Source organism: Agrilus planipennis, unplaced genomic scaffold (genome assembly GCF_000699045.2).
Source record: "Agrilus planipennis isolate EAB-ADULT unplaced genomic scaffold, Apla_2.0 scaffold21, whole genome shotgun sequence".
NCBI classification, from domain to species: Eukaryota; Metazoa; Arthropoda; class Insecta; order Coleoptera; family Buprestidae; genus Agrilus; species Agrilus planipennis.
Window position 1 is genome coordinate 1,858,785 of NW_020439030.1, and position 23,969 is coordinate 1,882,753.

Here is a 23,969-nt window from a genome sequence, read left to right on the forward strand (position 1 = left end):
AAAGTCAGATAATTTAGGATGGAAGGAGTAGTAGAAATGTAAAACAAAGGATACGGCACGGTCGAATCGTCTTTAACAAAAAGAAATCATTTCTATGCTCGCGAACGGTTAATTTAGAAATTCGAAAAAGATTGTTAAAGGTGTATGCCTGAACGTGTGCGAAACATGGACGATGGGTGGACGAGGCAGCAAATAAGATGTGGTGTTACAGGAAAATGATGAGGATACCGTAAATAGAAAAGGTTAGAAATTATTGGGTATTAAAAAGAGTAGGAGAATAGAAGACTGTATGTTATTTGACACCTTCTCAGGTATAAGAACCTAGTCAGAGGAATATTGGAATACCGAGCGGCATGGCCTAGAGGTTTAGACCATTGCTTAGCATTCGGGAGGACGCCGGTTCGATTCCGGGTCCGTCTGCCTTGGTCCAAGTTTTTCTGTGGTTTCCTTGGATCACTTAGGCAAATGCTGAGGCAGTAATATTCCACAGATAATCTTTCACTCTCTTCTGTCTTCATTTCGTCCGTCTCATCTTTCTCACCCGAACCACCACCCACCCATTCCCACGATTCCTGAAAGCAGGCTGAAGAGGGCCACCCGCCCTACCTTCCGGCGTTTCCAAAAGTTTAAGTTCTTTTTCATACTGGAAACGAAAATAGGAGTTAAGAGGCGTCGAGGTAGACCTAGATGAGATTACTGTTCACAAATAGTTAAGGATATGGGATGTTCCAGTTTTAGAGCACTACAGAGTACGTAATTTCCAGTAAAGAGTTCTGGATAAAATTTGTGTGTGCTAATAAATATCCAGAACTGCAAAAATTAGCTTGGAAACTTTTTACTATGTTTGGGTCAACAAATATTTGTCAAGCAGTCTCGACTTACTGATAAATATCTCCAGGATTTAATGACAACAACTTGCATCAACTTAACTCCAAACATCAGACAGATAGTCCATAACAGAAAATTGTCATTTTTCTCATTGCTATGTAAAAAAAAATACTTTTCATATTTCCGTAATTACATTTGTTTAATAAATATTTTTTTCTATAAAATGTCATTCTATTTTCTTAAAACGGATCCCGAGCGAATTTTTTCTAAAAAATGTTGTGCGGACCGCTATGATCATTCCATTTTCTTAAAAAAGGGACCCCGACCGAAACTAATTGGTGACCCCTGGGCTAGAATACAGTAGAGGTGCGTCTCATGGGATTGATGACCATCTGATGATGATGCAAAAATTAATTTTACAAAGACATCGTCCAAAAAGAAAATGAAATGAAAAGTAGTTGTGAAAATACTTGATTCTTCATTGAATTTTTATCAAACATTTATAAAACAATATCTAACTGTTGTACATTCCAACTTCAATAGTTGATCTTACATTTACACGATTCAAATTTTTGTACTTACTGGATTCCAATTTATTTTTTCTTCAAATAATTTGATTACTTATTTACCTAAAGATCATGAATTTGTTTCAGGCCTTCGTTCAAAACTTTCCGGAGTGGATGCAGTCTGTTCACATTTTCTGTCCCCAGTCACCGCTTCGTGAATAATTCATTAATTTTTGGCTGTTGGGGCTCCTGGAAATACGTACGCCATTCACGGTCTCGGTCAAGGCAACCTGCATTCTAACCCGATTTTGCGCAAAGATCATTCCAGAAGTGCATTTCGAAAGCAAACAAAAGAACATCAGCTGAGCCAGTGAAATGATAAACAGAGATCATCAGAACGCGCATTGTATGTTTATGTGCGAGCATCGCAACGAATATGAAAAAGTACGCGTTTAATAAAGACAATAATAATCATTCTATTAGTCAAATAACTCTAACGTCATATCTAACCGGGAATGGGGAGACTTCTCCTGTTACGGAAAGACTACACGACAAAATGACAGAAGACCGGGTGGTGATAAACGGCATCCCTGCTACATCGGGAGACGATGAGGAATCAAAACGGAATTGTACCTGTATTCAGAAAAGTGAGTGTCAAGATGCATTTCATTCCTAATTCCTTCATTACTAAAGTGATAAACGTTTAGACTATACCTTTGCGTTATTTCGTTTTGCTAAATAAAAAATAATATACATACATATATAGTTTTATATGTACATGCATTTACCAAGCAAAAATACTTAAGGTGCTAAAATTTACTAAAGGGATAAACATTTAGACTACACCTTTGCGTTTGGTGGTTTTATTTAGAACTCAAAATCAAATTATTTTTTAATACCATACCCTTTTATTTTATTAAAAAAAAAAACCCTTAAAACTTATTAAATAAATTCTAGACACATAGTAATGAGTTAGAACCTGCTCTTCGAGAAAATGATACTTTAGAGTGTTCTTAAGAAATGTACGAATCCCTATTTTTCTTAAACGTCCTTCACTAAATGTTCCTATCTCCGTTTAATAAACATTTCAGCGTTCAATTTTGTACAAAGCCTAAGTCGGCACTCTTTCGTAAATTTACTCATTTTGTTAGCAATAATTCATTTTTAACAATTCTACCACATCATCTCCTATTCCGACGTTAGAATTGGGTAAATTCAATTCTAACACAATGATATAATAACTAGTGTCCGACCGAAACTGGTTTTTACGACTGAAACCGAAACCGAATTTCCGCAACGGTCTCAGTTTCGGCCGAAACCGAAACCGAAACTTCCTTATAAGGATCATGTTTCGAGAGAAAAATAAAGAAAACGTTATTATAATCAGTCAGTTTTATTTTTTTATCTTTAAATCACATAGCTCTGCAGTCTTTGACATTTTTACTTATTGATAATCAAATCAAAATCAACCCCTCATTTAAGGAAATACTTTAATTGCGCCTTAAAAATACTTAAAATAGGTGAGATGTTTATTTGAGTAAGTATAGTAGACTAGACTCATTTTTCTTTCGAAGATTATTCATGCTTTTTTTTATATAATATTAAACATAAAATTACTTTTGTTATTGTTACCTAATATCACAATAGGTATAGGAACTTTTATCTTAATTAAGAACAAATTCACTTCTTCTAAACTTAATTTGTCATGTTGAACGCGCCAAACATGACCGAGCAGAGCGCGAGAACTCCCGAACGCAGTTTCGGTTTCGGTCGTAGTTTCGGCAGGTTTGCCGCCGAAACCGAAACTAAACCGAAACTCGTTTTTTTGCCGAAACTCGACCGAAACCGAAACCTAAACCGAACTTTCGGTCGGACACTAATAATAACATCACTTTCGTTTCAGTGGAAAACAGCATTTCTGTGCGTCTTCCCGAATCGAAGTACAATCAACAAAATTCCTTACCCTTCAAACCCACTGTAATTCACTGGATAAAAGAAAGAACGAAACGAAGTTGTACTAAGAAGACCCTCCGCAAACGAATTCCTATAGTTCATTGGTTACCTGACTATGATCTTAGCAAAGCGGTATCAGATCTTGTTGCGGGTACAACGGTATGACACTACTTTAATATTTTCCTTCAGGAAATCGCTATTACCGAATTGTCTCTCTGTAGGTTGGTCTCACTGTGATTCCTCAAGCAATAGCATACGCCAATGTGGCAGGATTACCTCCACAAATCGGTTTATACTCCTCGTTCATGGCATGCTTCATCTATGCCATATTCGGAAGCTGCAAGGATGCTGCGATCGGTCCTACAGCTATTACAGCCCTTCTAACAAGGGAGAACAACCATGGCTTTGGTGTTGATGGCGCTGTATTGCTATGTTTTGTATGTGGTTGTGTGGAACTAGTAATGGGTATATTACAATTAGGCAAGTACCTTGAACGTATGTATACACAGGGTGTAAGAGAAATAAGTGCGGGGCTTTGAAGGGTGCAAACTGGATGGAATAAACAATCGCATTGTGAGTTCAGTAACGTGGTTAAGACAATCACAATAATTTACAATCTGAAGCCGGCCCTGTGCGTGAATTGGTAACGTAGGTGTCTGCAAACAGCGAACTGCAACACTGTGCAGCTGCATCGACGGAAAATGTAAATAGCGTCGATTATTGAACGTCAAAGATAAACATAAACAATTTAATACATACATTTTTATCATACATACTAAATAAATTAAGTAAGTTACAGGCAGTACTATATTAATGTAAGTATACAAAAAAACGAACAAAAATTGAAGCTATGTAAACGTCAGTGGGTGGGTGATTGTAATTTTATTAAGGATAATTTCGACTACCATTAATGTATTGCCAAGATGCGTTACGTTTTTTTGCGGGTAGTTGTATGTAAACTTAAAAGTCACATAAGTCTACAAAAATTTCGCAACACACATTTACCGAAAACAGTTCTCGAAATCGGGAAGAATGTTCGACACATGAAGTTGCATCGCACCAATAGTAATTATTGTGAAAATTCAAAATTCCATCCCGGTGTAAACAACAATTACCTGTGAAAAAATTAGCCTGTGCAACATTTTGTTTGTCGAAACCGCCGACTTAAATCCACTCACGCCTGAAAATCAGTTTCAAGCATGGCTTGCACTCGCTGCAAATGATAAGGATGCAGCAACTGTTTCTTTAAAATTCACCGTCAAAGAGGAGTCAATGTTCCCTGCTATTCCGCGCGTACTGTTTTGAGGATTACTTTCTCTGAAATCAAAGACTTCGTTCCTACACAGGCAATACGGTTGAAACTCGTAAATATGTATTATATCACATTATCAACAACAACAACAACTGTTCTGCAGTGACATAGGTTCTGACCTACACTAATGAAGAATAAACGGCTGCAACAGGTTGACTTTTAACATTATAAACACCTTCAATTCACACTTAATCTAATCTAATTAACAGATAAACAATACAGGAGCAAAAAAAAGTATAATACAGATATTACACTGATGCTGGTAATTACCAGCTGACTGAGTACGGCGTTACGGGTCCTATCTCTTTACCAGGACCGGATTTGAATGTACCGGTATTTTCAACTACTTTTTTTTAGAAAACGATGAACTTGGTGAATTTTCAGACATACAAACATTTATTTACAGTGCCTTATCACCTCCTGCAAGCTCCGTACTTATTTCTGTTACACCCTGTATATATATGTAAAAAGTTGACTTCATCAGAAGCTCTGGTAGACCTCGACTACATCTAAATTGGAACACGAAATAAGAATTCTTTTTCACAACCTACCTACAAGTTACTAAACCGGTTACATCATATTCAAGAACATTCTTTCTATTCTATTCTAAATTTGAATTACAGTTAAAGAACAAAAAACATTTCCCATGTATAACTGTCCTTATTGCTTACAGGTTTTTTGATAGATTTTATTTCGGGCCCTGTTTCTATGGGTTTCACGTCGGCAGCAGCTATTATAATAGCAACAACGCAAGTGAAAGACGTCCTGGGTTTGAACTATCCAGGCGCTAAGTTCCTCCAGGTTTGGGAACAAATTTTCGAACACATTACTGAAACGCACTTGTGGGACTGTATCCTGGGAATATCTTGCATGTTTATTCTTCTACTCTTAAGGGTAAGACTTTCGACTTTAACAAATGATAATACGATAATAAAATAATTCGAAGTGGTCTGTATTCTGTCGAAACTGCCAGACGCGGATCGCGATTTCGATTTTTTGGATCTCATCAGCGCGTCGCAGTCACATGCTTATCACGTTGAGGTTGGCTACGCCGGGATTCGTTTTCAGCAAGTAGATATCCACACAAGTGGACCTTGTTGGAGCATACGTAATCCTAAAATGTAGCATCGTGCTACAGATGGCGTTTACTGCGCTAATACGATAATAGTTTTTAATGGTTGTTCATTTTACAGAAAGCCAAAGACATACACATTGGACCCGATGATGTCAAAGAAAGGAAGCCTTTTCACGAATTTTTAGGCAAGCTTCTGTGGCTTATTTCCACTTCTAGGAATATTTTGGTGGTTGTATTTTGTGCTGTGATGGCCTACTTATTTGAAGCGCATGGGTCACATCCGTTTATATTAATTGGTAAATCAACATTTCAATATTTTACTCATCAACATCATCATAAAGCCGTCAGTCCTAAGACTTCACGCCTTCCTATCCTGAGCTAATCTTCGTATTTCCTTAAAACTAAAACATCCCACATCCTTAACTATTTGCGAACAGTAATTTATCTAGGTCACTTCTACCTCTCCTAACTCCAGTTTGTGCCTCTAGTATGTCTCTGGCTAGACCTTCATGCCTCTCTATATCCTTAGAAGCAAAATACTCTACTATACCTACGAAACAATTAGCTGCATTGTTCAATCAATCCGTTTTGTATATTACTTCTTTGTTATTTATATGCTCTCTTCGACAGGTTATGTAAAACCAGGATTACCTCAACTGTCACCACCTCCTTTTAGTACCCAAGTCGGAAATACCACTTACAGTTTTGTTGATATCGCTTCAACTCTAGGATCCGCCATGTTTGTGGTTCCCCTTTTTGGAATTTTGGAAAACATTGCATTGGCCAAAGTATATTGTAAGTAATCTACTAAAACAAACCCATTAATAAAGGGTCTCATTATCTACCCTTTAAACAATGGTTCATATTTTGTATTTAGCTGACGGAAAAGCAGTCGATGCAACTCAAGAAATGCTAGCACTAGGTGCTTGCAATATAGCGTCATCCTTCTGTAGTTCTATGCCAGTGTCAGGAGCCCTGTCAAGAGGGGCAGTAAACCATGCGAGTGGTGTCAAAACCACTTTTGGTGGTGTCTACACTGGGATTATAGTAATTCTATCTTTGCATTTTTTCACTCCCTACTTTGCCTACATACCAAAAGCGTCACTGGCTGCTGTCATCATAGCTGCTGTTGTCTTCATGGTGGAACTGCACGTGTTGAAACCAATCTGGAGGACAAAAAGTAAACTTTTTGTCGTATGTTTAAGTAGGCAATTGTATCTAACATTTCGTTCTTTTCTCTTTCACAGAAACGGACTTAATTCCTGCGTGTGCAACGTTCCTGTCATGTTTGTTCCTCAGACTAGAATTGGGCATCGTTATTGGCATAGGAATCAACGTTTTGTTCCTTTTATATGCCTCAGCTAGACCTTCAGTAACCGTAGAAAAAGCTACCGTAAGTATTTTATTTACGTTGGGATACATTTTTTTGTGCCCAAATCAATAAAATTATAATGAATTCATTTGCAGAGTTCATCAGGTTGCGAATATCTGCTTATAACACCCGACAGAAGTTTAGTGTTCCCATCAGTTGAATATGTTCGAGCAGTCGTGTCGAAAGCTGGAGTCAAACAGGGTTCCAGTTCGAGTCCGGTTGTAATAGATGCCAGACATATACAAGGAGCTGACTTTACAGCGGCAAAGGTAAACACCAAATCAATCATCGTCAATCCCAAGATTAGTTGGACATGAACTTCAAATCCTTTCTATCAAAAAATTGGAACATGTCACATCCTTAACCATTGATTTAATCTAGATCTACTCTACCGTTCTTTACTCAATGTTCTACTTTTAAATGTCTCCAACTAGCCTTTTATGTCACATAAGACGTCCACATCCTTTCTGTCTTATTAACTTCCACAGCGTCCTCCTATCTATCTCCTCATTTTTATCCTTTTCTATCCACGATATTTTTATCTCCCACATCTTAAACACTTCTATTCCTTCCCTTTCTATCGCTTCCAGAGTTCAAGTTTTGTACCAGTACACTTATTGGTACTGAAAATACTTCTGGGGTGGTGCATAAGGAAACTATTTCATGAAAAATAAAAGAGATCTGACAATTGATCGGAATAGGCCTCTTCCTAGGTCAGAAGTAAACGTAAATATACACAAAGGATAAATATTCCATAATTGAATAATGTCGATGCGTTGCATCTAACGCCGTGAGATACATTCGTTTCGGTTTTGTTACGTGGATATTTTTAAAAAAGGAGTTTCCTATTACTTAATATGAACGCTCACACGACAGTCTCCGAAATTTCTACCCCGAATCGTATTGCTTTCCAATTTATTAATCCTCTTTTGACCATAAACGTATAGCAAAACTTAGTACCAATGCACATCGAACATTAGAAAAATTTCGACTTTACTGTAAAGATTTTAAATTCTTATTACATTCATCATCATAAGGTCCTAAGACTGGTTGGACACACACCTCCACTCTTTCCTATCCCGAGTCAATCTTCGCATTTCCCTAAAACTAAAATATCCCACATTCTTAACTATTTGCGAACAATAATCTAATCTAAGTCTTCCTTTACTCCTATTAACTCCTGTTTCTGCCGCTAATATGTCTGCGACTAGACCTTACTCCTGAGAAGGTGTCCTACCAACCTATTTCGTCTATTTTTTATTGACTTCCATAGAGTCAAACAAAATAGTTCAACCCTCGACGCCAAAACACGACACTGTAGTTGTCCGAAGCACTTTTCGGTAACAAGATTACCTTTTTCAGGGACTGAAGTGAACTTTGTTTGTTCTACAACAACCGCCAAAGTTTTTCCAATCTTCATATTCCATAGAGTCCTATGTTCTCCTATTCTTTCTAATGCCTCTTCATTTCTAATCTTCTCTATCCACAGTATCCACATTATTCGCCTGTAACACCACATTTCGAACACTCCTAACACTTTCTTTTCTGCCGCGCCTACCGCCCATGTTTCGCACTCGTTCAACGCCGCGCTCCAAACATACACATACACAAACAATCTTTTTCAAATTTCCAACTTAATCGTTGTTATTACATTGCGACTTATTTTTTGTTAAGGGCATAAAATCACTCATCGAAGACTTTGTGCACCGAAAGCAGCCTATTTTGTTCTACAATTTGAAGCCTAGCGTCGTTAACATATTCCAAGGTGTCCAGCCAAAAGATTTCGTATATTGTCAATCGGAAAACGAATTGAACGATTTGCTGAATCAATATAAAAACAACAAAATCAATAACAATAGAAATGGCATAAGCAACACTGAAAGTGGGACTAAATAAGTATCATAACATTAATGAAATATACTCTTGTGACTAGATATTTAAATTCCTACTTAATAGTACCTACCTACCTAGTGTTTATTATAAAAGACACTGTAAAATATAAATAAACATAATTTGTAAGTAATTTATCGATAGCTGTAAAATGTAAAACGCTAAAAGCGAAAAGTGATAAACTTTGTAATAATATTACGTGTTTATATATGTATGTAGTATCTGTATTTAAATGTAAATGTTTTGCGCTATGTAATTTCATAATAATGCCTTTGTTGGTGTTAATAGAAGTAAAAGTAAATATACAACAAGGGTAACATCGATTGTTGTTTTGTTTGTAGTGTTCCTAACAAAAGTAATGGAGCAGGAAATCCATGGAATTACTTCCGTATTTACCTATTACTGCTCCTATTAAACACTTTTTACGTAAATATACTTAATGTTTTTCAATTCTGTGAATAGTAATGAGAGGTGTTTCTGTTTTTTTTTTTCGTTTTGACCCTGCGCAGCCTTTTTTATTTTATATTTCTACCGTTTCTTCTAGCCTGATACCTGAGTAATCTAAATTCTAATTTTACATTTTTTATTTTAAGTAAGTAGAGTATACACAAAGTAATTTATGATCATCATATGCATCGCACAGGTTTATATTGTAGACACTTAATCTAATTATTGCAATTATATTATAATAAATAATTAGCGTTTAAAATTTTCCGCCGAATTTCCACAAAACTATCACACAGAGATCCCGAAATAGTGATTTTGATATCACTGCACTTCATCAGCGCTACTAAGACGAAGAAGGTCCTAAACACCAGGTTAACCTAACATTCAAATACACACAGTGTAACGCCAACTAGCGGATATTCGCTGTAAGTAAGCTGCCTCGTAATTTCGGTTAAACACACAAGTTGAAATAAAGACTCACTAGATGGCAATACACGGTGTGTATTTGGATATTAATGTAATTCATTATACATACCTACGTTTAAATTGTCATGGTATGTATGATTTTCTTCTAATTTTACGTCTACTTTGTCAAGAAGCAATAGCAGAAAACTCAATATCAACGGATGAAATTTTATTTACATTTTGATATAATAACTGAAAGCGTAACGACAATTTGAAATTGTGCCCAGATCTACAATGAGAATATTCAAAAACTTATCCAGATTTCTAGATTACTAGTGAGAAGACCAAAAAAATTGAATATTGAGCAATTTACGATTAAAATCTCGTATGCTAACAATAAAAGTAAAATATGAATTAATAGTATTCATCGTAATTTTTTTTTTAGGAAAACGTATTTAATATTATCTGTAGTATGCTTAAATATATTTATTTTTTAAAAGAGAATTACTATTTATTTCAAAAATTGCCTACATAATATGATTCTACAAATATCAAGAATAAATATATCTATCCGTTTAATCACTTTACTCGTTGTTTAAAAATAAGGTACTATTTAAAATTAAGATACAGGTATTGGCACTGTACCCCTATCTAGTGGATAAAGGTCGTCAGTCCTAAGACTGGTTGGACACGCAACTTCTTTTTATTGAAGGCGGCTAGACCCTGCGCTATCCTTTGCTTTATATCCCTACCACCCCTTCCGTCCTGACTCATCTGACTTCCTAGATACCTAAAATCAGCCACTTATTCTAATTTTTCGTCTCCTGTCTTTATATTCTCTTTATCTTTTATCTTTTAATATTCAGGTACTGCAAACAAAATTAACAACAGTATTTAAGTACCTATTAAGTGTCTAAAATTTATGCAAAAGGATAAATACAAGAATTCTTTGCATCAAATTGGCAATCCCTAGACAAAAATTTTCAGTCCTTCTCCAATCTTTCAGCGTCTCTGAGAGCGTCTCTCACAGTCTCTCAGTTATTGCCTAGGTGTTTTTATGGATCTCTCACAGTCTCTGTATGAGAGACTCGAACGATAAAATTGTTAATTCAGAGATTCGAGTTTCTCACAGAGAGACAGAATGAATAAAACTGAAAAATTGAGAGACTCGAGTCTCTCGTAGAAAGACTGGGATCTCTGAAATATGTTGAACTTAGAAAATTTTAACCATGTCTATCGAGACACCACTTATTGAGAGATTCAAGTCTCTCGTTCAGAGATTCGATTCTCTCGTTCAGAGACTAGATACGAAATAAGGATCTCTGTATGAGCGACTCGAGTCTGTCGTTCAGAGACGCTAAACAGTTTTCTTGACAGTCTCTTGACAGTCTCTCTCAGCGACACCAGAGAGACGGAGACGAGTCTCATTTTCAGAGATTCTGGGAGATTGAGCATTTTTATCTCGGGATCAAGTTAATTTTTTTAACTGGTAAATTATAGTGTTACAAACCTGTAGTGACATATATTAATGTATTAATAATAAAAAAATAGCTTTATAGCTGCTTTAGCGTAGAGAAACTACAAAAAAAAATTTTGAACACCGCCTTCTCATTTACATAAGTAGGAACTTACAATTACTCTGCATTATGAATATAATAAATAATATGTAAGGTATGTATAAAATTTCTAACAAAAACGTTATTTTGCATTAACGTTCAACTTATTCATGCATGCTCAAGTACACGTGAGACGACGTTCACGTGAAACAAAAGGAACGAAGGTGATCCAATGACATTTTAGCGATAGTTTATAACAAAAATGTAGTTGTCATAGCTACATATAGTTAATATCATACATATATTTTAACCGATATTCAAAAAATGTATAATGTCAAAGTCGTATTTTTTTTAAAAACTTAGACTTCCTTCCAAAACACGAACAAATTAGAATAAATTATTAAACCTATCACTGAAATATAATAAAGGCAGTACTAATGTTTTATATATGTAAGTTCTCATGAGCCGGAAGTGAGTCCCAATAAATTTTTGCGAAACAATATAAATTTGATAACTTAAATAAATGGTGCAATAGAATGTGGATTAGCTAAAGTTCAAGGGATACATTTTTTAAAAATATAGATTTTACAGTTTTCCATATACTGACGATTAAAATGGTAATATTTAATAACCCATATTTTACTTATAGAGGCGTTCACCGTCGTCATAAGGTCGTCAGTCCTAAGACTGGTTGGATACATACCTCCAATCTTTCCTATTCTGAACTAATGATCGCATTTCCCTAAAACTAGCACAACCCAAAGTAATCTAATCTAGGTCTGCCTCTACTCCTCTTAACTCCTGTTTCTGCCTCCAATATGTCTCTGACTAGACCTTCATACCTGAGAAGGTGTCCTACCAGCCTATCTCGCCTATTCCTTATTGAGTCCTCTATTCTCCTATTCTTTCTAATACCTCTTCATTTCTAATCTTTTCTATCTACGTTATCCTCATCATTCACCGGTAACACCACATTTCGAACACTTCTAACCTTTTCTTTTTCGCGTTACCTCGAAAGCAACAGTTACTTCAGTAGGCCATCATAGGGTCAGTAGTCCTAAAAACGTCCTACATCCCCATTTGGGCTCAGTAATTTAATCCAGGTTTTCCTCTGCCCTCATTTCCTCCCTCTTTTGCTTCCCATATACCTGAATCTAACCCTTATGTCTCATAAGGTGTTCCTACCGACTTTCTTTTTAACTGTCATATACAGAGAAAATAAGAAACGAAAATTTACCTAAATATTAAAGCGCTATTTACAATTTATTCCACTAGCCCGTTGTTCCGTAAGCGAAAATAATAAAATTACAATTTGGACCCGAATTTGTAAAATTAAAATCCCAGCAGAAATAAATTTACTGGGTATTTTAGTTGATATTACAAATTTAATTGTAATAAGTTATTAAGAAACTTGAAATATTTTTTATAGAAACATATCAAAATTGAGATTATTACAAGTTACCTAATAAATTCTATTATTTCTACGATTAATTCAATCATTTACAATTGAAAAAATGTAATTTTTGCGTTATCATAAAAATTTAGTTTTCTCCGTGTACCACCCGTTCTCCTCCTATTTTTTCCAATAGCACAACATCTCAAATCCTTCTAACTTTTTCTCGCAGTTCAACAGAGCCATGCTCCAAACCACATGAACCGTTCGTGAGCATAAATGTGACTGCCAAATTAGTTGTATTATTAATATGAATAATTTTTTCACGTAGTACCTGCCTGTAATTAATTTTCAAACGTTTCAAATATACCTATCAACAGTTTCCATAAATTAAATATTTGTTCTAAATAAAGCCCGACGGTGAAAGTGAAAGCACTTTTACTGCTGCTTAACATGGTCTGTAAAAAGCTTAAAGCACGCTTGTAATCGAAAATCTCTTGATGTTAACGTACTTTTTATTGAGTTATTTTGCAAGTTATTAAAATGATTACAAAAACAAAACTCGCTTTTACATTTCCATTTAAAAACGCTTATTGAGAAATTATATCACGCATATAGGTACGCGCTCGTTTATAGCGAAAATTCCTAATAAAAATAGGAAAGTTTGAAGTATAGTAATCAATATTAGCAAAATTAGTTTAACACAAGTTTGAATTGTACGCCGGTACTTCTCAACTTATCGGCTGCATTATTTAAGATAACAATGTCACAAGTTTCGTTTTTATTTTGAAATACGCAACTATAAAAAACAATTGCGCATTGTAATTTATTGTCTTCTATACCTCCTTATGAAAATAAATAAAAGTACTGGTATGCAAGGGAAGAAAAATAGGGAATGAGCGAATATAAAGATAGGAGACGAAAGATTAGAAGAAGTGACTAATTTTAGGTATTTAGGAAGTAAGGTACGTCAAGACGGAAGGAGCAGTAGGGATATAAAGCAGAGGATAGCGCAGGATCGAGTCGCCTTCAATAAGAAGAAGTCACTTCTATGCTCGCGAATGGTTAATTTAGAAATTCGAAGACGATTGCTAAAGGTGTATCTTTGGAACCGGCGCTGGACGAGTGCGAAACATGAACGGTGTGCGCGGAGGAAAATAAAAGATTAGACGCGGTAGAAATGTGATGTTACAGGCGAATGATGAGGATGCCTTGGATGAAGAGGTATTAGAAAGGAGAACAGAGAACTCAATGGAAGTCAAATAGACATAGGCAAGATAGTTGGTAGGACACCTTTCCAGGCATAAAGGTCTCGTAAGAGACATATTAGAGGCAGAAACAAAAGTTAAGATGAGTAGAGGTCGACCTAGATTAGATTACTGTTCTGAAATAGTTAAGGATATGGGATATTCTACTTTTAGGGAAATGCGAAGATTATCTCAGGATAGGAAAGAGTGGAGGTGCATGTCCAAGCACTCTTAGGACTGACGACCTTATGATGATGATAATTCAAAATTCTTGTCCGTACGTTATTTATTAAACTATTCATCTAATCAAAGTTAGCATTCTCTAAAATTAATAAATAATAGATCAATTACTAAAACTGCTTGGAAATGGATGCATTTGTAGTATACTTTTTATAAAATGAATTATACCTATTTATAATGCGTGTGTATAACTCCAAAGTTCAAATTGCTTCTAATAATAACTTATGTTAATAGCTACTTATTATTGAATTCAATAATTTCCACATGATCCTCCTCTAATGGATGCATTTGTAGTATACTTTTTATAAAATGAATTATACCTATTTATAATGCGTGTGCATAACTCCAAAGTTCAAATTGCTTCTAATAATAACTTATGTTAATAGCTACTTATTATTGAATTCAATAATTTCCACATGATCCTCCTCTAATAAGTACACCGACTTGTCAAATTAAGCCCAGAGAGATATCAAGAAAAAAAAATTCATGCTGATAAGTATTTTGTCTACAGAAGGCGTTCACTACGCTGTCTGCTCCTGTTTGAAGGATGCAGTTAAGTCAGTTTGTGTTCTGTCAGAGCTGGCTATGGCGTGCTGATGTGAACCAAAGTTTGAAATCGCGATTCACGTTCGACGGAATTGTAACCACCTCGAACTTTTTGTAATCTTAGTAAATAATAAATATATGAAATAATGGTAGATATAGAACCAATTTAGTATCTAACTAACTTTAAGAAAATAGAAGCACTTACTCAATTAGTTTACAAATTCCGCTTTCTCAATAACTATTATTTACTTTTTTTTTGTTAGATGAAACGCCAGAAATATTGAACTATCAGCAAGAAATATTAGAAACTCTGTAAGTACCAATCTACTTATTTCACTTGTTCGCGACGGCATCTTTTGTTGGAAGTAACATAATAGTGTTTTGTTTTTATTTTTTTTATTTAATCGAACAAGTGATTATTCCTTTTTATCTTATTCCAAAACCGAGTCAAGGTCTGTTTCACATAAATTTACGGTTTTACGAAGAAAGAAGCAGAAGTTTCGAGATTACCAGTGATTTCCGTAACTGTCCTGTTACTTATTTATTTAGTTTAAACCAAAGCGACAGTGACGCTTTTTGCCAGATAAAGAAATTCCATTTGCCAGCTGCTGCAGCAACGATCTGTCTATCACCAACTCATTCAGATTATTACATCTACAAATATATGTATACTATTTCAAACTGGATAATGGGAAAAATGCCACAATGAACCACTTTTTTGTGAGATACTCACATGATTAGCACAACTAATTAGATAATTAGCATAGTTTTCAAGGTTCCGATGCAATTAGTTTGTTGATAAAGTGCTGCTTGTTAGTCAGCATTTTTGGAGAAAACATCCTGGGATAATTCTAAAAATCGCCATTATTTCTAGTGGTGTTGTGCTAATTTTTTTTTACCGGCACGCGTATATATAATTATATAGACAGGGCCGATCCTGGGTAGGCGGCCGCTTTGTGCGGTCTCATGTCCCAAATTTGACGACGGGGGGGGGGGTTTCCCCCAATTTTCGCCCGTCGCCAGGATCGGCCCTGTATATAGCATAAAAAGGAAAGGAAACGAAAATCATTACGAAACCCATTTTGTGTATATGAATATATATTCTTAGCATTAGCCGCAGGCCCATTTGGGTATGGCGATAAACTATGCCAGGGATGAGTAACGTACGGTCCGTGGGCCGCTTGTATTAAAATTTATGTATGAAATCTTTACTTTTTTAAAATTTTATATTTTTTTCTTCTAATGTTTATTATAAATAAAGTTTAATTCCCGTTGAACCGGTTCAAAAAGCCGGTTCACGTATTTGTTTCGGTTCGGTTCGAGTTCCGGTTCAGCAGAAAAAAAACGTTCCGGACTCCGGTTCACGGTTCGGAAAAACAAGCCGGTTCGTTCCGGTTTTTGTTCCGGTTCGGGTTCGGTTCAAACCCTTGTTTATAATAATACATATAAAAATTCGTCAAAAATTAGAAAAAAAAATCAGCAATTCTTTTTAATTTTTTTTTCAATACGTCAGCCAATTCTCGTTATCAGAAATCATCTTTAGTTCCGGAACGCGTTCCTGTCCAAAAAGGAAGTACCGGAACGACGTTCCGGAGCGTTCCGGCTCGACAACACCACTGATTATTTCTCTCTCTCTCTTTACCTAACCTTATCCCATATCATTCGGGGTCGGCTCTCCTCATCATTCTACGCCATGTGTTATGCTTCTGGGTTTTCATGTCGCTTACTTGGGCTTTCTTCAGATGATTGTTGATAACGAACATCCAAGTCTGAAGTTGTCTCCCTTGTTTTCTGTGTATACTCAGAACTTGCATAGTCACGTGATCATCAAGTCTCTTTATTACGTGTTTATACCACCGAAGACGCACTTTGGAAAATTTTTCTTCGATTGGTCGGATTTTAAAGCTTTGGCTGATATGTTCGTTTCTAGCCCTGTCCAGTAAGGTGACTCTTCCGGACCATCTTGGTATCTTCATCTCCGCCGTGTGTACTCTTTTCATGGACCAGCATTATTATTGCTGGTAGCATTCCTTGTTATATAATAAATTACCGATGAGAAGCAATAGCATTGGTGAGAAAACTGAGATCGGATATGTTACTATCGAGATAACTAGCAACGCTCAGTCTTAATCCTCAGTATTTCTACACATGCTAACCTCAAAACAAAAGAATGCAGCTTTTGGCCAATTTAAGTACACCACGTGTAGTCAAAAGACAAAACAACCAAGAACGACTAGACATCTCCGCTGTATCTTTTATCATTCAATTTGACCTCAAAGTACTCTCAGCACAAAATTTTATGATATTGTGACCTCAACATTTGAATAATGCTTTTTTTTGGTTTCTTAAGTTTTGATAATAAAATATCTCGAAATTTTAAAGTGCTTCACTAGTTTGGAGCCAGATTTAAGCTTATCGTTGAAAAATGCACTTCTTTTATTTTGTTTCAAATCAGCTGTGGTAATGCAGATACTATTTTTTGAAAGCACTCCATTGATGGGATGTAGGAAATTACTTTTCATACAATAACACGATTCTGAAACCGAAATTGGCGTAGCATATTGAAGTTGGGTCAAATCCCAATACCAAAACCAAAAAGTCAAATTAACATCATATAGATTAAGATGTTTCAGAGTTTTAATTAACTGCGGGCAATTACAAGCCTGGTGTTGAATTCTAGTATAAAAGGTACATAAAATGTAACTACATCCATAATTCCTGTATTCTCTTATTCCACTTGGAGTAACTCTCAAGAAAACCTAAGAATATTTTGGATTTGCAGTTACGTTATCTCCAAATCCTAACGTGTTGAGACAATTTTGAGGCAAAATTCGAACTGAGCTTTTATTGCTTTTTCTTTCCGGCCTCAGATTTTGTTGGTCTATGAATTAATATAATAATAAACTAAACTTTCGAATCCAAATTCCGTTCTGTATAGTAAGTAATAAACATTCATAGATGATACAAAATAGAAGGTTCACACTGTATTTTATTCGTAGCATTATGTACCATACATTAATTTTATTTCTAATTTTAATTTCGAAATATTACTTTTTAGTAACGCCATGTGTTATGTACGGACCTGTACGAACAATCCAATTCAAAATTCTAGTAAGAACGAAACAATCATTATCAAAGTATTCAGATCGTACAATAAAGAGTATGAGTGCAAGTACTAATCAGACCATATCGCGAGTTCATCACAGTTACATCTGGAAATCGCTAATTATTATTAGTTAATTACCTACAAAAGAAAGTATAAGAATTTCTTTCATTTTCTAAAACCAAATCTACGCTTAACCTAAATACGCCTTTGTGAAGTTCTTATCAACCATTTGAAATACATATGTATTTAAGATCAAAAATACTGTTCCTTCATTAGGATATCCCAAAACTTATCATCATCATCATCATCATCATAAGGTCGTCAGTCCTAAGACTGGTTAGACATGTACCTCCACTCTTTCCTATCCTGAGCTAAACTTCGCATTTTCCTAAAACTAGGACAACCCACATCCTTAACTATTTGCGAACAGTAATCTAACCTAGGTCTACCTCTACCCCTACTAATTCCTGTTTCTGCCTCTAATATGTCTCTGACCAGACCTTCATGCCTGAGAAGGTGTCCTACCAACCTATCTCGCCTATTTTTTATTGACTTCCATAGAGTCCTCTGCTCTCCTATTCTTTCAAATACGTCTTCATTTCTAACCTTCTCTATCCACGGTATCCTCATCATTCGCCTATAGCACCACATTTCGAACGCTTCTAACATTTTCTTTTCCGCCGCGCCCACTGTCCACGTTTCGCACCCGTGCAACGCCGTGCTCCAAACATACACCTTTAACAACCTTTTCCGAATTTCCAAATTAACCGTTCGCGAGCATAGAAATGACTTCTTTTTATTAAAGGCGACACGACCCTGCGCTATCCTCTGCTTTATATCCCTACTACTCTTTCCATTCTGACTTATCTGACTTCCTAGATATCTAAACTCAGCCACTTCTTCTAATTTTTCGTGTCCTATCTTTATATTCGCTCTTTCCCTACTTTTTCTTCCCTTGCATACCAATACTTTAGTTTTACTTTTATTTATTTTCATACAGTACTGATCTGTCAATACCGCTTCCATTTCATTTAATGCTATCTCTAGGTCCTCCTAGTTAGATGCTAATACTGCTATATCACCAAAACTTATAAATATAAATAATTTTGTAAATTTCACTGCAAAACTGCAATGATACCTCTATAGTTTTCATTTAGATTCAAACGTAAACAAAACACAAGATTTAATTTTAGTCCCCATTTAGATATGTTCGAAAATTCCTTTTGATATGGTATATTGAAGGAGTTCTGTATGTATACGAAACACTTTCACATTTTTAGAAGTGATTAGTTTTAATATGAAATATTAATATGAAAATTCATTTGTCGAATTTTTTGCCCATTGCAAACTACCTGAGGTTAATACGGGAAAATTGTTGCCGGGAAATCGTACCCGGGACCTTTAGTTGAAGTACTGGTGCGTAAAGCTAAAGATCCCGGGTTCGATTCCCGGCGAGGGTGTGACAACAGCAACAATTTTTTCTCATTAACCTGACGTAGTTTGTAGAGGGTAAAAAACTCGACAAATTAATTTTCATATCTGTATGTATACGTTTTTAAAATTGTCTAGGTGAACGTATTTGATGCGGTACGCGATCATCGGTGTGCTAGTCAAAAAACTATAGATTGTACACAGATAGTAAACCAATTTACCATTATTATTATTATTGATTATTATGATACGACGCACAATGTATTTTGATTGTCATAAAATTATAAGTGAGGAGTAAGATGCATTTTTGCACATCTTTTAATAAAAATTTCCGCGTTCTTGTGATGAGAAGCAGCATCACCTTGCATTAACTTATTGTATTGTCCCCGATACTTCTCCTTAAAGCTTTCACCGTTCGGAGAACGCTTAGAGCAAGTTTTCAGTCTTCAGACAGTTCCGTACAAACTTTCGTTAAAGTAAGCTGTGGCTACAAAGCATTCTAGACACGACAAATACCACACGCAGCGGCAAATTCAAACGGACGAGCATCGCGATCAATGTGATGTGAATATATTTTTTCGTTAACAAAGCGAAAATGTCTCAGAAGGACTTGTCTTTGGAAAAGCCCCAAGAGGACTACCCGAAAAGCGATAAGAGCAAAAACAATTCGACAATTTCCACGAAAAATTCGCAGGAGCAACTGATATGCAAAACACCACAAAATACACCCCCGGGGACATTGAAGGCAGTTCACAATAAAAGTGAAAAAAGTGTAACGGAGAATAATCGAAAAGAAATTGAAACTTTTAATTCCACCCTGTTCTTAGGGGTGCTGCAAGTGCTTTTTGGATTGCTTATGGTCGCTTGTGGAGTGCTAGTTGTGGTATACAAGTCCCATTTGGGATATGTAAGTATCAGAAATACATTATATTGGTTGAGCCAAAATAAAATTGGATATATAGATACCATTGTCTATGGTACATTTTCTAAACGTGAAACTGTACCAATCAGAATGAATACCAAATACATTTAAACATACTCATTTTTTGCAAATGATTAATTTAATTTCTCCTCGAACACGTCAAAATTAGCGATTTTTAATTGAAAATCCTGATTAAGTGATAACGAAAGTAGGTCTAAACACCTTCCACCTTTTAAATAAACCTTTTAACACGGTCAACTAATACTAAAATACTGTATTATTAGAGGAGATAGATACCTCCGATTTGATTAAAAAACAAAAACGATTTTTTCCGTTTTCATTCGTTAATAATTGCTTAACAATTTACTTGGAGTTTCTCATTCACGATTCCTGATTAATATACGCTGTAATTATAATATCCTAATAGTTATTTATAATTACGACAATACAATACACTACTACTGAAATAATTGCAAGTTCGCTTTTGTAGTGCTTTCAGTGACTTTCAGAAGTTGACACTAAAAAAAGGATATTATCCCATACCATATTTTTACAAGTAGCAATTTGTACCATTCACTGTACAGACTTTTATATATTTATCGATAGAAAACATCGACAGTCTGAACCAAAAACAAGTTTAATAAGTGACTGTGATTGATGAATGTCAAGTTCTGTAACAATTTCTTTATGGAAATATACATTTGCAACATGTGTTGATATTAGTTATGTCGATAATATTTACATATTTTTTAATATTAATCATAAATAACACAAAAAATGTCAAAAATATCTTCGAAAATTACAAAAAGAAAGTTGTTTTTTAAATTAATTTTTATGATGTTCTAAGTATTTCAAACGCAACTTACAAATGGTCTATCTAATTAAAGAAATAACGACAAATATATATAAATAATAATAACAGTTACAAATTAATAACATAACAAACACTAATTTGTTTCTTATGAGTTTTATTTTTGTAGTAAATCAACTGTCTAATTTCTCGCGGTTTTTATTGGTTCATTTAAAAACCTTAAGAATCTGGTTATGTCAAAGGATAATAGCTAATTCGCAAATTAACGAAGAAATGCAACTTGTATTTAGCTTTCTATTCAGACATTACAGGTGCATAGTTTTTCTAAAAGTAAAGTAACTTTTACTTGACACCTGTTTTACTAATTAAAACACAAAAAAATTATAATCTGTAAGTCACATTAATAAAAAAAAATTAAAATATTTTTTTCAAATGTTCACACATTACTTTGGGGTTTTAGTGTTACAATAGGTACCAGAACTAGGTAACATCCAGATATCTGAATGGTATATTCCAATAGGTAGTATTTAAAATTTTGTTTGACGAAATACTAGGCTAATGTCATGCTGATACTATATCATTTGTGGTTGATTTATCCCTGACTGATGATACTTTTACCCATTTTATCGCGAGTACAGGCTCCACCTGACCAGCAAAAAACGTTGGAGGAGTCACCAAGCTGTTACTATACATAGCGTACCTACAAGATTGGCAAAGATTATAATTTGTCTCTAATTTTTCACCATTCTTCTACAATATTTCTATTTCGAAATACATGTGTAGTGCCTGCTTGACGGTTCTCCAATCGTTTTTCACTTTAGCTTGGGGCTGTGACATCGTGAGAAAATGTCTAAAAGCGTTTTCAACGACAAATTAGCTACAAAATAAAGCCCTTAGAGTACTTTTCTATATCAGTTTTATTTTAAGATACACTATGTGTAGCGCCAGTCTGACAGTTTTCCAATCCGCGATAAAATGGGTATATGCACCATATTTAAGTGACAAATTAGCTAAAAAATAAAGTCCTTAGAGCATTATTCTATAATACGTCTTTTCTATTCCGATATACGCTAAGCATATTGACACCTTATCGGCTCTCAAGTCTTTTTTTGCTGAACAACTGGAGAGTAGACTAGGAAATGGGTAAAAGTACCCTGTTTCGGCGACAAATTGTAGCCACAGTATTTTTCTTTGCCAATTCTATTCCGAGATACGCTATGTGTAATGCCTGCTTCACGGTTTTTCAATAGTTATTGATTAATGAGCTCGAGTCTGTGATTTTGCGAAAAATTACTTAAAATACTATCTTTCAGTGACAAATTATAGATACGAAATAAAGTCCCTAGAGTATTATTCTAAAATGAGGCATTTCTTTTCGCTAGATAACTGCAGAATACACTAACCCTATTGCAAATGAAAAATTACAGTCCTCATAGTTGAGCTACAGGATAGGGTATGTTTTTAGCCATCGCAAACAAATCGCCAGTTCCTACAACAACCTAGAAACATACCACCTGCCACAAAAGGGCTAGTTCCGCCTACTTGATGCATAATGCGTTACCAATTTTGCTTGCGAAACATGCACATTACCATATAAGACCAAAAATATATTTTTATTATCCACCTATAAGTACACCTACCCATCTTGTTCAACTACAGACGGCTATTAAATGAATAGGTACATTGTTAAGCATCATTATAGAAAAAATAACTTTCGCAATTCGTTAAGGCCTACGACAGGTTGCGCTTACTCTTCATTGTAATTGTTGCTACAACTGCGTATACTTACGTATTTATTACATGCATGAATAAATCTTTCTGTAAAGGTGTACCAATGCAAATATATTTAACGCAACAACAGGTCATTCATATGTATTACTAAACGACGAGTTGGTCTACTATAATATATTCCGAATCGGTATTATAAAAAGGCAGAATTGGGTGTGAAAAAGTCCAGTTATGCCACTGGCACTCGACGTCCTTGTACGCGAAAATCGTTTTTCGTTTTAAATATTTGGAAAGTGCACACTTGCGTCCTTGCATACCAATTATTTAGTAAATATAATTATTTATGCATAAGATTCCAGTTGTGTTTTCTAGAACACCCTCAGGATATAGAGAACATTGTTTTGTTTTATGTATCAATGAGTGCTAGATATTTAAAAACCAACATTTTCCGTTCACAATTTCCCTACATATTTTCCACCTATGCTATAATAATATTTAGTAAAGATTGAAAACCACAACACAAATTGTTGATAACGTAACTATCAAATTCATTGCTATCAGTTATCAAGTAATTTTCAAAGGTATAAGTTGGCAATATTTAATACTAAGCAGTCAAATGTTTTCAGTATCAGCGCCCCCTATTTCTTATACTCAGGTTAATATGTTGATAAAATTTGATGAATAAATAAAAGGTACTTACAATTCATTAAAAAGCGAGACTTAACTTCGTGATCATCAATTTAGTTTTTATCGACCCTCTCATAACATATAGATGTTGAGTTCCAAACGCATTGTTTCATCCCTAACCGTTACTAATTACATTGGCTAATGATGGCTCATTATTTTTTTTATTGTGGTCAGTTTTTTAATAAAAAGAGGCCTTTTGCATTCACATCGTGGCTAACCACATCAAGTGCTGAGTTTGGCCAAATTGACAAACACTTTTCGGTCTAAGATTTTATACAAAATTTAAAATTTATTCTACTTTATTAAGTGAATGAATATGGCATAGCAACGCGTTTTTCCGCTTTGTATACTTCGTTTAATTTCTGTAGCGATGTGACCTTCAGTTTGACCGGCGCAAAGTAGAAAAGAACAGCACTAGGCCAGAAAAGAATGGAGACAACTCTCGGCCAAACTCTTAACCGGTGAGGAGCGTATAATCCGTACAGTACTGCACGGAAAAATTGACCATTTTATC

General features: G+C 35.0%; 2 protein-coding genes across 4 annotated transcripts in view; both read left to right on the forward strand.

Moving 5' to 3' along the window:
- The window catches only part of LOC108741292 (sodium-independent sulfate anion transporter), a 29,837-nt gene extending 20,619 nt beyond the window's left edge, over positions 1 to 9,218 (forward strand). For all 3 annotated transcript variants that reach the window (XM_018476051.1, XM_018476059.1, XM_018476067.1), the window contains exons 2-11: positions 1,482 to 1,981; positions 3,238 to 3,446; positions 3,509 to 3,767; positions 5,273 to 5,493; positions 5,793 to 5,970; positions 6,305 to 6,469; positions 6,552 to 6,854; positions 6,922 to 7,067; positions 7,142 to 7,315; positions 8,721 to 9,218. In XM_018476051.1, coding sequence (XP_018331553.1) covers positions 1,771 to 1,981; positions 3,238 to 3,446; positions 3,509 to 3,767; positions 5,273 to 5,493; positions 5,793 to 5,970; positions 6,305 to 6,469; positions 6,552 to 6,854; positions 6,922 to 7,067; positions 7,142 to 7,315; positions 8,721 to 8,942 — 2,088 coding nt within the window. In that variant the 5' untranslated portion in view covers positions 1,482 to 1,770 and the 3' untranslated portion in view covers positions 8,943 to 9,218. The remainder of the gene's footprint in view (positions 1 to 1,481; positions 1,982 to 3,237; positions 3,447 to 3,508; positions 3,768 to 5,272; positions 5,494 to 5,792; positions 5,971 to 6,304; positions 6,470 to 6,551; positions 6,855 to 6,921; positions 7,068 to 7,141; positions 7,316 to 8,720) is intronic.
- Positions 9,219 to 19,737: 10,519 nt separating this feature from the next.
- LOC108740465 overlaps positions 19,738 to 23,969 on the forward strand; it is a 50,588-nt gene continuing 46,356 nt past the window's right edge. The window contains exon 1 of the mRNA XM_025976511.1: positions 19,738 to 20,214. Within this exon, the coding sequence (XP_025832296.1) occupies positions 19,903 to 20,214 (312 nt within the window). The 5' untranslated portion in view covers positions 19,738 to 19,902. The remainder of the gene's footprint in view (positions 20,215 to 23,969) is intronic.